The 14,734-nt window shown below is 32.0% G+C and overlaps 1 protein-coding gene across 4 annotated transcripts in view; it reads left to right on the forward strand.

The window, feature by feature from the left end:
- Nucleotides 1–14,734, forward strand: part of LOC127729862 (muscle M-line assembly protein unc-89-like) — a 48,755-nt gene that overhangs the window by 32,028 nt on the left and 1,993 nt on the right. For 3 of the 4 annotated variants that reach the window (XM_052237791.1, XM_052237805.1, XM_052237797.1), the window contains 6 exons: nucleotides 1,917–2,040; nucleotides 4,305–4,440; nucleotides 6,200–6,378; nucleotides 6,806–9,547; nucleotides 9,979–10,054; nucleotides 11,014–11,285. In XM_052237791.1, the coding sequence (XP_052093751.1) occupies nucleotides 1,917–2,040; nucleotides 4,305–4,440; nucleotides 6,200–6,378; nucleotides 6,806–9,547; nucleotides 9,979–10,054; nucleotides 11,014–11,285 (3,529 nt within the window). The remainder of the gene's footprint in view (nucleotides 1–1,916; nucleotides 2,041–4,304; nucleotides 4,441–6,199; nucleotides 6,379–6,805; nucleotides 9,548–9,978; nucleotides 10,055–11,013; nucleotides 11,286–14,734) is intronic. The other variant, XM_052237814.1, reaches the window with a different exon arrangement.

Raw genomic sequence — 14,734 nt, forward strand, 5'->3', positions numbered from 1 at the left:
CATTAAAATTGGTCATCTTAAGAAAAATCGTGGACACATGAAACTAGTTTAATTTTATCATGGGATTGTGTGTACAGTCACAAAATGCAAGATGTTAGCATGTAATTTCAGTGGTATTTGAAACTCTGTGTATTTGTATGAAGCAAATGTTTGTATATATTGACCTTAGTTCTAAAGGTCTTAAAATTTTTTCACTCAATTTTGGTCATTTGTTAAGGACTTGAAAACCAGGATCTTTTTTTTCAAACTGTAAAATTCATTCCATACCTCACTACATGAACAAATCTGTATACAAGGTTATACTGCATGAACTGTGTGAACTATTTTGTACCAGTTTTTGCAAAACATTGAAAATGATTTGTAAAATGTAACAGTTTAAGATAAAATAGAAATGATTTCAATGGTATAAAACTGCAAATTCTTTAGGAATTTATCATGGTACTTTTGTTCTTGAAAAACCTGAAGTTTTCAAGCTAATTGTGAATTACAAATGAAATCTGAGTTCAATTACACAGGTTTTTTAACTCTGACTATCAAATGACAGTAAATCAACTTTTTTTACTTGCGTTGGTAACAGCAAAAAAGCAGGTCTGGTGACTGCTCGACTCTGTCTGTCAGTCCATCATTCCGTCCATCACACTTTGGGTTTCCAGATGATAGAGAACTTTTTAAAAAAATTAATTGAAAATTAAATGGAATATTTTGGACTACAAAAGACAGGTTTAAATTCAAATTTTCATTTACCAGTGTTATGATACTTGATTGTAAGAAAATTCTATATTTTTTGTTTCTGGTATTATAAATTGAGAGCCCCTTTATGAAATTGAATGAGATTTTAATGGAATTTTTTGGACCACTAAAGTCAAGTTAAATTTGATTTTTATCGTTTCCACTTATACTGTTCCACTGTTATGGTACATGATTGTTGCAATAATTCAATATTTTGTGGTTTCTGGATACTAAATGTAGACCCCTGTATGAAATTGATTGAAATTTCAATGAAATGTTTTGGACCACTAAACACAGATTAATTTTGATTTTCATCATTTCTACTTTTACCATTCAAGAGATATGGTTCTGAATTGTTTAAAAAATTCAAATTTTTGTGGTTTATGATGATAACTGGAAAACAGCTTTTTGAAATTGATTGAAATTTAAATGGAGGTTTTGAGTTATACCCCTTTATAATATGAATTTACTTGTTCAATACTTTCAAAATTGAAATCTAGATCTAAAGGCTGGCTCGTTATAGGTAGGTAAATGTGTACATACAGTGACCTTAGATATGGTTCTGAATTGTTTAAAAAATTCAAATTTTTGTGGTTTATGATGGTAAATGGAAAACAGTTTTTTGAAATTGATTGAAATTTAAATGGAATGTTTTTGACCACTAAACAGACAAAATTCCCAAAAGTAAAAAAAAAAAAAATTAGCCAGAGTTATACCCCTTTATAATATGAATTTACTTGTTCAATACTTTCAAAATTGAAATCTATATCTAAAGGATGGCTCGTTATAGGTAGGTAAATGTGTACATACAGTGACCTTAGATCTAATGACTGACCCTTTATAGGAAAGAAAAGAATTGCATTCATTGACCTTAGATCTAATGGCTGGCTCTAATGTGTGCATACATTCCCTTTACATTGATTGGTGATTTAAAGGAAAGCAATGGTTTGCATACATTACCCTTAGATCTAATGCCTGGCTCTTTGTAGGAAGGTAAATGTGTGCATTCATTGACCATAGATTTAATGCCTGTCTCTTCATAGGAAGCTAAATATGTGCATACATGCACCATATATATATATATTGATATTTTAAAGAATAGCAAAGGTTTGCATACATTGACCTTAGAACTTATTGCTGGCTGAATGTGTGCTTTCATTAACCTTAGATCTATTGGCTATTTATAGGAAAGCAAAGGTGTGCATACATTAACAGTAGAAGATGTTCAGGATGCAGATCTTGGTAGCTACACATGTGAAGTAACTAGTACAGATCGTACAGTGTCTGTTAGTGCTAACATCTTACTTAAAGGTAGGTTATATCAAGTTCATAAATTTTGATGCATATAAAACTTTTACTTAGTTATACTTTCATGACAAGATATTTCAAACAATTTCTATTTTTCAAAGATCTCTCATATTGTTTGGAAAAAAAAGCTGTTCCTTAATTACCTTATAAAGAAAGAACTTAAGGCAACTTAGAAATTCAAGAAGAAAAAGTAAACGAGCAATACAAATAAATGAAAAAATAGAAATGAATTATGTATAAAAACAAAACAATTGTAGCCTGAATAATTTGAAACTAGTATTGCTGCCAGCCATAAACTTATTCAAACACTGAAACTTATGATGGGCATTATATGTAAAATTTGGTTATGCTTTTGATGAGCAACTCATCAGGATTTAGCATTGAACATGTACCTAAGAATTTTTATAGACTCTATTCTCTGCATCTATCTGTCACAGAAAAACAATAAAGATAGATTTAGCAGGATTCAATCATTATATATGTAGGACTCAAATTTATGGTGGGTTCCAGATCTATGTCAGATTCCTAATCTATGGTAAATATGACGTCATGCCATCCCAAATCTATGGCACTTTTTTTAGAATCCTTATCTATGGCAAATTTTAGTTTTCTTATCTATGGCAGATTTCTATTTTTCAAATCTATGGCAGATATTCTGCAAATGGAGGACCAGTCAGTACATATCTGACCAATGATTTCAAAGTTGCCTTAAACAAGTGGAAATGTCCAAAGGTAAAGAAAAAAGGCAGTACATGTATAAGAAAAACGGATTAGAGGTACTTCAACAGGAGCATATCCATATAAAAATATGGAGATATGCAATGAGACAACTATCCACCAAAGTTAAAATGAAGTGGATGTAAGGAATTATAGGCAACCGTACAGCCTTCAACAATGAGAAAAACCCATACCCTATGGTCGGCTATAAAAGGCCCCGACATGAAAAATATGAAACAATTCAATTGAGAAAACTAACGGCCTAATTTATAACAAAACAATTTACAAAAAACAAATATGACAGACATGAATTAACGAATAACCATTTGTGAAAGAATAACCAAAGAATAACCATTTGTGAAAGAATAACCAATGAATAACCATTTGTGAAACGGACCTTCCATAATGGTCAACCAAATCGTGATGACAACCATAAAATTTACTTAGTAAGGAAGTGATATACACTAATACAGACTTTAGGAATGAAAGGATGTGCTCCGGGAGTATAAGCATTTCCTTCTCTGTGCATGGTACCTGGTTGACCCTGTCATTTAACCAAGTCCCTTAACAACCCCAAAAGCAGTTTTTATGAAAAGAATTGAACAGTTTGACTTTTTACCTAATATTTATTTGAGCGTTAATAAATCTTATTGAACTGATGACAATTTAAGTCAAAGTCCTTGCCTCAAACAAGTGGCTTCTTAAAAAAATCCTAATTTCTCCCAACAGTACAATTATTCGACATAAATATAGCTGAACATAATGTAAATAGTTATTAGAAATCTATGACAGATTTTTTTTTAGTTTCCAAATCTCAAGAAAGATTATTTGCTACAATAGTACAGGTAGTCGCTGTAATATAGCTGAAGAATGCTGTAGATTATGTTTTAAACATATTTGAAGAGTACCATAGGGATAGAAAAACAAGAAAACAGCATAGCATAAAAATTATGAAAGAAAAGCAAAAAAACGTACCTAAGTCACAGTAAAAACTTGTAAAAATCAAGAGACAAGGCAACGCCAAAAATACAGATGAGGATAAGTAAACAAGGAGCGGAAACAAATACGAAACATAAACACTGAGAACACCAAAAACATATTTATTTGCATGAAATTGCCTGCACCAGCGATTTTGTTGTTACGAATGACTATGTATTTGTTAGCTAGTATTCTTATATCATCCAAATAAGATGAGTACATCTCCTTATTTGCAGGGATTTCCGTTACCGTAAACTCGAATTCTGAAATAAAATTTAATTTATGGATTAGGGTCCTTGAAAACTGGCCTTTTCCTTCTATATTACAAAACCGTCATCTTTAGTGACGGCGTGGACATTATAGCTTACTCTTTTCCCTGGAAAATTACGTAATATCCAAATCTGCCATCGATTTGGAGAAAACAAAAAATGCCATAGATTTATGATTTGTTCGGCGTTTGTTACGTCATATTTACCATAGAGTAGGAATTTGACATAGATCTGAAACCCACCATAGGTTTGAGTCCTACATATGTATATTCCAGTACCAAATTAATGAATTCTTCTTTGCAGCTGAGAAGAATAAAAGTATTGAAATAGGTCCCCCTAAATTAACAGTAAAGCCTGACAGTTTGATGGGAGTAGCTGCTGGGGAAACTGCTGTATTCAAATGTTGTGCAGAGGCCAATCCTCCTCCACTTTTCAGATGGTACATAGCAAATTACTTATAACATTTAGTGATATAAAGTTAGGAAAAATTTGATATTTTAATAGAACTGCAGTATTTCTTTTAAGAATATTGATATGATAAAAAGAATATTTGCAGTTTTATTCTTTAAACAGATTTATTGTCTTGCTTGGTCATGTAAATTTCCCCTTAGAAAATACAAATTAAAAACAATAGAATATGAATATTACATTCTGACACAGATGTTATATAATGTAGATCTGAATGAGACAATATACAATACATCTAACAAAAACACAGACTGGATGTGGCAGGGCATTTATACATCCCTAAAAAAACAAAAAAGACACAAAAGTACAGAACTGAGAGTACTCACAGTTTCTGACAGCTTGTTCAAACCAAAAACAACTAATAAAAAAATCATGTATCTAAGACTAAAATATCAATCAGTACACATCCAACATCCAATGGATTTAGTGTAAAGATGTCATTAACAGTCTGAGAAAAGCATGACCTTGTGCAATGCCAAAATTTAGGTATCAACAGACTGTAGTACTGTGAATTTGAACATGTGTATAACAAATATATTTAGTATGGTTTTAATTTACTGATAACAAAATCAATATTTGTACCAATAAAAATAATATTTAAAAATCTAATTACAGTGTTGACTTGGTAACCTTTGTTCACTTTCAAAATTTTTTCCTCCCTCATGCAGCTAATGACTGATGGACTTTGTTTTGTAACACTTGACACAAATAGGAAGTTGTCTAAGTGACTATTTTTTCCGGATTGGACTTAATATCAATAAGGTGTATTGGTCCTTGTATTTATTATACTGACTTTTTTCATACTGAGGTATTTTTAGTATATAGAAACCATTGACATTATTTAATTAAAATCAACACATAAGAATGTGTCTCCATTTGTTGAAAGTGTTAACTAGTGCTGCAATTTTAACACAGTGGGGAACCAGTTTCAGATTAATGTGTTATCTTCCTTAACTATATTTTCAATGTAAAAAGAAAGATTAACCGTTTCAACCACAATAGAAGTAGGAAATTGGTTTAGTTTATATTTAAGATTTTTCTCCAAAAATAAAAAAAGAAACTTGTTTATATGTCTTACAAGAACATAGTTCTTAGTTCAATTAAGAATGCAAAGTTGCAAAGTACAGTACAAAAGGACTGCCTATGTTCTTTCATTCTAAGCCACTTAAAAACTATTTGACTCTTATTAAGTTTAGAGAAATATGTTGCTCATTGTGCATGAAACATTCTTACCTTTGAGAAAACAAAACTCCTAACAGCATATCTTATATAAAAAACAAGCTATTTATAGGAAACAAAGAGTTAAAAATGCCAAAAACTTTAAACTTTGGTTTAAACCTCAGGACTCCATGGAGCTACAAATGCTTAATCAAATGTGGATATTTGATGATTGATTTTGTAAACAAGTTCAGTATATTGGACTGTTTTATTCTTCACCATTAACCATTATTGTCTATGCCAGTGAAAATGTTGCCAGGCCAGTCAAATTTTCCTGCAAAGAACCTTCACAAGCCATATAACATTATAACAATAATCAATATAAATGAAAAGAAATTTTCATGAAAGATTAATTTTTGTGGTTTGTGTGTCAAAAAACAAAATGTTTTTGTGAAGACTGCTGTTAGCATTTTGAGTTGTACCCATCTATTGTGACAACAGAAAAGTCCTAGACCAGGGTACAATTCCAGCTAAATCAACCCCTGATTTATATGAAGTTAATTTTATTTTAGGACAAAGGATATGGTTGATATAATCCAGTCACCTAGAGTAAAAATATCAATGTCAGACTCTGGAGAATCTACGTTGACCATCTCAAATGCCATGTATAGTGATCGTGGAATGTATGTCTGTATTGTGAAAAACAGATTAGGCAGAGTTAAAACCAGAACCAGTCTACATATTGGTGATGGTAAGCTTACAGAACTAAATCTTAGTGTGTGAAAAGAAAAAGTAAAAAAAGCAAGACAGAAATATTTTTCTTATTAAAACAAATGAAAATCATGGAAATGGTTACTTTTACTTTTAATGTAAAAATATGAATCTAGTCATACCATTGTTAGGGCAAATATTGAAGTGATATATTTAGATCAATTCATATCCTTTTGATCAATCTTTTACAATTTCTCTAAGAATTCTACAAGAATAAGATAATCTTTTCTGGAGATTTGATTAAGATGATGACAATGGTACTATATTTTAAAGCTAAACAAAAAACTTATCGGATGAGATTACTTCCCCAGATTTATCAAATATAACTGTGAAATTTATGAATTATATATTGTTTTACTTAGATCAAGGGAAAGGAAAATTACTAACACAATGTATTTTACTTTTAGAATATAAAGAAAGAGATGTGGGACAGTCAGTAAGAAGGGAGACAACCAATGCAGATACTGTGATTGAGAATAATGATATAATTACCAAAAAAACTACACTGGATCTTCTTTCTGAAAAACTTGATGAAATAGATATTGTTAAAAGAAAAATAGTGTTGGAATCAACAGAAAATACTACATTTACATCAGAAGATGGCATTGATAGTGTAGAAAAAAGCAGTAAATTTACTGGAGAGTTTGAGGTTGATCTAGACGAGGAAGCAAAAGCTAAATTGGCAGCAGAGGTAGCTAAAAAAGATAAAATAGAGGCGGAAAGGTTCATCTTACTTGCAGTAATGGAAGCAGAAAAAGCAAAGACAATAGCTGAAGAAAAAGTTAAATTAGCAAAAGAGAAAGCAAAATTAGTTACTGAAGTAGCTGCAGCAGATAGAAATGAAGCTGAGAAAGCAGCTTTAATAGCAGCAGAGGAGGCAGAAAAAGCTAAAATAGAAGCAGATGAAAAATTAAGAATAGCTGCAGAGGTAGCAAAGAAAGATAAAATAATTGCTGAAAGAGTAGCATTACTGATGGAACAAAATAGGATAATTTCTGAAGAGGCAGAAAAAGCCAGAATTTCTGCAGAAGAAGCTGTGAAAGCCAAAATTGTTGCTGAAGAAGCTGAGAAAAGCAGATTTGTTGCTGAAAAAACTGAGAAAGCCAGAATTGCTGCTGAGAATGCCAGAATTGCTGCTGAGAATGCCAAAATTGCTGCTAACAAAGCTGAGAAAGACAGAATTGTTGCAGAAACTGAAAAACAAGAAGAAACACCTAAACCTAAAAAGAAGAATCACAGACTGACATTTGAAGAAGCTGAGAAACTCAGGCTTGAAGCAGAAGTTGAGGATGGTTATGGAAATGCAGAAAATGAATTGTCAGAGAAAGACAGAAATGAAGTTACAGAACAAGTTGGGGGTGCCAGAATTGCTGCAGAACCAGAGAAAGGTAGAAATGCCCTAGAAGAAGCAGAAAAAGCAAAAATTGCTGCAGAGGAGGCAGATAAAGCAAGAATTGCTTCAGAAGAGGTAGAAAAAGCTAAAATATCTTTAGAAGAAGAAAAAGCTAGAATTGGTGGAGAAGCTGAAATAGCCAGAATTGCTACTAAAGAAGCTGAGGAAGCCAGAATTGCTGCTGAAAAAGCTGAGGAAGCCAGAATTACTGCTGAAGAAGTTGAGAAAGTCAGAATTGCTGCTGAAGAAGCTGAGAAAGCCAGAATTGCTACTGAAGAAGCTGATGAAACCAGAATTACTGCTGAAGAGGCAGAGAAAGCCAGAATTGCTGCTGAAGAAGCTGAGAAAGCCAGAATTGCTGCTGAAGAAGCAGAGAAAGCCAGATTTGCTGCTGAAGAAGCAGAGACAGCCAGAATTGCTGCTGATAAAGCTGAGAAAGACAGAATTGCTGCAGAAACTGTAAAACAAGAAGAAACACCTAAACCTAAGAAGAAGAAACACAGAATGACATTTAAAGAAGCTGAAAAAATCAGACTTGAAGCAGAAATTGAGGATGGTTATGAAAATGCAGAAAATGAATTGTCAGAGAAAGACAGATATGAAGTTACAGAACAAGTTGGGGAAGCCAGAATTGCTGCAGAAGCAGAGAAAGCTAGAATTGCCCTAGAAGAAGCAGAGAAAGCACGAATTGCTGCAGAGGAGGCAGATAAAGCAAGAATTGCTGCAGAGGAGGCAGATAAAGCAAGAATTGCTGCAGAAGAGGTAGAAAAAGCTAAAATATCTGTACAAGAAGAAGAGAAGGCTAGAATTGCTGCAGAAGCAGAGAAAGCCAGATTTGCTGCTGAAGAAGCTGAGAAAGCCCGAATTACTGCAGAAGTAGCTGAGAAAGCCAGAATTGCTTCTGAAGAAGCTGAGAAAGCCAGAATTTCTGAAGCAAATGAAAAACACGAAGAAACATCTAAACCTAAGGAAAAGAAACACAGAATGACATTTGAAGAAGCTGAGAAACTCAGGCTTGAAGCAGAAGATGTGGATGGTTATGGAAATGCAGAAAATGAATTGTCAGGGAAAGACAGAAATGAAGTTACAGAACAAGTTGGGGAAGCCAGAATTGCTGCAGAACCAGAGAAAGGTAGAAATGCCCTAGAAGAAGCAGAAAAAGCAAAAATTGCTGCAGAGGAGGCAGATAAATCCAGGATTGCTGCAGAAGAGGTAGAAAAAGCTAAAATAGCTGTAGAAGAAGAAAAGAAAGCTAGAATTGCTGCAAAAGCAGAGAAAACACGAATTGCTGTAGAAGAAGCAGAAAAAGTTTCATTTGTTGCTGAATCAGATAAGATAAGACTTCCTGCTGAGGCACAGGAAAAAGAAAAAGATTCAAGGGTGATGCCAGGAGCAGATGAAATGTTGAACATAACCAGAAGAAAGAAGAAACATAGAATGACATTTGAAGAAGCTGAGAATCTGAGGCTTGAGTCAGAGACTGAAGATCTTGAACTGTCAATGAACAAAAATAACATTCCAGACTCTACGATTACTGTCAATACAAGTATAGTGAAATCTAAGAGTTCAAGTAGTTCATTACAGTCTATGAACATATCTACAGAAGAAACATTTGAATTGCAAAGACAGACAGCTGTTTCAATGACTTCAGAAAGTATAGAAGAAGTAGATGGAGCTGGATTATCTAAAATGTCAGCCAAATCAGTTCAGAAGTTGGAGTCGAGTCAGGCAAATGTTTTGGAGACAGCTGGGAAAGGTTAGTGATTCATTATAAGCTCACATGCAGAAAAAAACATGTTTAAGCTTTTGCCATCACTGGACAATGAAATTCTGTTCTTTTGTTTACTGTAAACAATTAAAATAATCTTCTACAGAATTTCTGGGCAAACAAAGACCAAACTTGGTCTGTCTCAAATTTAGGGCATCAATTTTCAGAATTAAATTTTAGACCATCACTGACTAAAGCGAATTGGATGTAGTAACTATGAACAGAAAATTGAAAATTTAAATTCCATTTATGAACCTGGTTTTGAGTTTGTGAATAACTTAAGTCACGCATGATAATTCTGATGACTGCACTTGACTGATAATTTTGAATTTTATGACAAATTGAAAGTGTCTATTGTACAGTGCCCTTGTATATGTTTATTGTTGGTAGAATGTGTAACCCTGTACATGTTATTGTAGGTCAAATTTGTGAATTAAAGCAGTCCTCAGTGTCTCCAATTGACTCCACACAACAAGATGTAGCTAATCAGATAAGGTATTATTTAACACTGAATGTTAATTTAACATGGATAGTACTGGCTGTAATAATTCTTTATCTTGCATTTGAATTTAGGTTTCAGTCATCACCTAAATAATGATTGTTGAGACATATCTTGTTTAATTAATTATATTGACCATTTAGTTGTTTACATTTCAAAGGCAGCTGTTTTAGTTATTTTTATGTTATTATTTAGTTCTGTAAAACTCAGGATTCAAAATATAGTCATTTTTGAATGAGAGTGTCCATAGAGTAACCAAATTTATTAATTTTGATGAATTTTATAACTTTATTTTCCTTCCATTTTCTTATTAATTTAAAAAAAATCAGTTTCATATTCATAGAACACAATTTAGTGCCTTGAGAATTTTCAGAAAATTCATATTCATTATAATTTCACTTAGTAAATAAACTCATTAACTTTAGAATTTTCAGAAAAAAGGAAAAGTAGTCCTCTTAATTCAATTTCTTTTTTCTTTCAAAAAAATTGCTGAGCAACATTTGATAATCCTGATTTGAATTCTGAATTGCTGGTACAGTATAATTTGATTTTTCCTCATTTGTTTAGTTGACATAGTGATAAAAGATATCCTGGATACCCAAAACATAAAATAATGTCTATTTGAAAAACTCATGTAAATTGAGCTCTTATTGAAAAGGACATTAAAAATTTAAACTTTTTTTCTGATGTCACAAAAAAATTATTTTGTTAAACCTTAACAAAATTATGAACAAAAGTAAATAATCTGGGAAATCTTTTAGCTAGCTTTAATTTTATATTGTACTCTGTAGCAAATTTGGCTGCTATGTAGCAAGATTTTATAACTAACAACATTTAGCAGAATTGTTTGGCTGAATATTGTTGGTAGTCCGATAACTACCATTAGCTATTAATTGGCTGAGAATTTGTTGGTAGTTATAATTACTAAGGAACAACTACTAATATTTATTAATAGACATCAGCTTCAAAAGCAGTTATCAGTTGGTGGAAGTTCATGTGAGATTTTAGAAGTTTCAACTCGGCGTGTCACCAAATCAACAGCAGAAGCTCATACTGTTGAACACAGTGTTTCACATCATCACATTCATCATCCACCGGAAATTATTGTCCGTCCTGATTCCAAGCGTGTTCCATTACACAGTGAATTAGAGATCACAGTACGAGCCAGAGCTTCAAAACATGCTAGGGTCAGATGGGTTCATGACGGTGAAACTGTTACTTTTAAAGGTAATGGTTATTGTTGATTCACTCCTTCCTACCAACTTACGTAGAATCCTATCTGATTGCTGAATTCCTATCGACAGACCATCTTTTCTTAACTAAACTGTTTACCTTTCTCCCTTCTTCTTCTCCAATTTTACTGTGTAAGTAAATTGAATATATGAATTGATGACCTTTTCTTTACTCCTGCATGTGATGACAGTTTTTTCTGTTGTTTAGATGTAGACTATCTCCTATGGATGTTAATCAGATTGTTTCCCCCTTTTTTCAGTCTGTAATGAAAGATTTATCTTCTTTACTGTAGATCAAGGTTTATTTATGTGAAAAACAATAACCATTTTCTATTTCTTTTTGTTCAGATTCTAGTTCTTTTTCTCCATCTTTCCTATAGATGTGTTATTAGATTTAAACCTGATTGTCTCCCTTCCCATCTTACAAATGGTCTTCTGTTCTGTTATAGAAAAGGCAGTGTTCCTTCTCTTTCAGCATCTAATGGCTGTGATTTTTACTTCCTGTATATGAATGTAGATCAGATTTCCTCCAACCCTCCTTCACATTGTTCCAACTTATGACTGTGGGCCTTCCTTCAAATGTAAAGCATCTTTATTTAGATGGAAACCAGATTGTTACTCATTCTAAGAAGCTTTTAAGAACTTTTTTCTAGTTATTTGATGTCTTAGATATAGACTAAGGGTAGGTTGTTTCCCTTGTCTCTAGGTTTATAATGAATGTAGAATTTTCCTCCTGTATGTTTTATCAACTTTCTTTAAATGTAGACCAGACTTATCCCTCTCTTCCTCTTTGTACTGGTTATAGTTTTTCTGTCATTTTTATATTTGAAAACAAGATGGTGTTTCTTCTCTACTCCATGGCATGCAGTGAACATTGTTAATTTACCTTCTCTCTGTTGTAAGTTTATAGACTCTAAATGACTTTTGTCCTTTTGTTTTGACCTATATAATTAATAAAACAATGTAATACTCCTTTGAAATATCATTGTTCTTTTCCTTTGCTCAATATTACACCCCAAGATAAGAAAAGAGCAAAAGAAAAATAGTTTTCAAGTATTGGGCTAAAAAACCTTATTATATGAATAGAAAGACAACTAAATGACATAATTTTGAAATAAATGATAAGAAGATAGCTCTTATAAAATGCTGGTAGTAAGCAAAAAGACAAAAAGTATTGGCCTATATGTTTCCTTTTACATTATAACAAACTAGACAAATATACTGTTCATTGCTGTATAAAACTAAATTATTTGAGTTATCTACCCTTAGAGCGTTATTTATATTTTTTTAATTGGTCAAGAAAAAAAAGTTCTTTATTTGTAGATAAAGGTTTTATCATAAGATAAAATAACATGAATTCCTACATTTAAAGGAAAGGTCTGGCAAATAGATTGCATTCCTCCATAAAACTTGCTTTTTAAAAAATCTGTACTGATCATTTGCTGTCATATTAGATCCAAGATGGTGAAGACTTCCTAAAATATCATAACTTCTGACTTTACCAATAGGACCTTGTTTACCAGTGTCAATTAAAACTATTTGGCCCTACTCCTAGTCAATGCAAGTTTCATATTCTAAGATATTGTTAATTTGTTTTTGTCCTGAATATGCATGAAGCATCTGCTGCACAATTAGAAGCCAGAAATCAAGAAATCAATGGTTGAACTTTCCTGTCTCTGTGTTATTTTGCCATACAGCATTCATATTGACTTTCTTCTTAACTGGTTTCCATATAGTAATACATGTACTGGAATAATTAATATTACAAGAGAAATAACTGTGTTTATTAATTTATGTATGTGTTAACATTTTCTTTAGACCAACCAAAATCCAGAACAAAAAATACCCATGGTAAGACCAAAACTAGAAACTTAGAAACTTAACAATTCTGCTGAATTAGAATTCCAGTAGTCTAGAAAATAGGTGCATGTTAAGTATGTACAGTGACTGTATACATATTATAATATAGATGCATGTAAAGTTTGTATGAGAACAGTATAATACAGTTGATACTAATTATTAATGGTACTATAAGTCCTAAATGAGTTAATGTGTATTCATGAGTTACAAACCGCAATGGTTATACAATAAAAACTAAATTGTATCACTCATCTTAATAAAGTTTCATGTGAGTATAATCAAGGTTAGAGTTTAATTTACATTAGTTATTTCAGTGCAGTCTTGTTTAGATATTTTAGTAGTCTTGTCTATATATAATAGGATGAACAGTATTGATTTTCAAGATATCTAGCATTAGGTTCAAGTTAAACTAACTCTATCAACATGATGAAGGCATTTCAGGAAATCTCCTACATGTACATTTATTCACAATGAAAAATGTTAAAATGTTAAAGGTCAGAGTCTTACAATAGCTAGGTTGGTTCCCTCCATAATATATTCAGTATGCCTTCAGAAATGAATATTCAAGTATTGTCAAACTTGTCAAATAACAGCTGGGTACTAGTTTATACAATAGCATACTAGAAATATCTATTTAATAATCTGCTGGACTGCAGTGTGTTTGATCCACTTTCATTGCCTTTGTTAAACTTTAATGGTACATCAAAATGATATATCTTCAGAATTTATATGTGATTGATAGATATTTGATGGTTGATTCATTGCTACATATAACTAGTATATTAAAAAGATACAGTATTAACAAGCAACCATTAGAATTTGGCCATCATACATGATTATGCAAAGTATGCTAATATATTAGAAAAGCATGTCAGTTGTCAGGCTTAGCTGTGTTCATTGAATTGCACATTATATTTGTTGCTTAAAGGAGTAGGGGCATTAAGGCCCGGTTTTGGCATAGGGTCAAGAAATATAAATGAAAAACATAAAGATTTTTATCTGATGACATTACAATTATGTCATAATCTGTATCGTTTTCACAAAAACAATGAAAAATACAGAATTTATGCAGTTTTCTGTCGTTATTTCCATTGTGAAAGCATCGTGCGCAGCCAAGAAACAACAAAATAATTTAAGAGAAGCTTTGTTATAACTATTGACGTAATCTCACCAAATATAAAGTTGTTTCTTGGGTGCGCACATACTTTTCCAATCTAAACTTTACTTAAAATTTGATGAAAAACAAGGAAAATCAAGAAATTTTACAAAATATGCAAATTTTGTCATAGTTTGTTGCCATAGTAACTCGTTCTATGTGAAATTTGTTTTTATTTTCTGAATACCTTGTACCTTAGTCTAGTTTGGACAAATATAAGAATATGTATGATAACTTTTAAATTTGCAGTAATATTTGGGCCAAATAAGGGCCTTATTGCCCCTACTCCTTTTACTGCTTATTTTGAAAGTGTTTGTTGTTTTTCATTTCATACAATGTTTAAATTTAGTATACCTCTGCTTAGCAAAGTGGGAATGTATTTCCAGCATCTGCAATTTTTTTAATTCATCCCTACTCCTAATAAATTA

This window comes from Mytilus californianus, unplaced genomic scaffold (assembly GCF_021869535.1).
Source record: "Mytilus californianus isolate M0D057914Y unplaced genomic scaffold, xbMytCali1.0.p SCAF_1, whole genome shotgun sequence".
Lineage (NCBI taxonomy): Eukaryota > Metazoa > Mollusca > Bivalvia > Mytilida > Mytilidae > Mytilus > Mytilus californianus.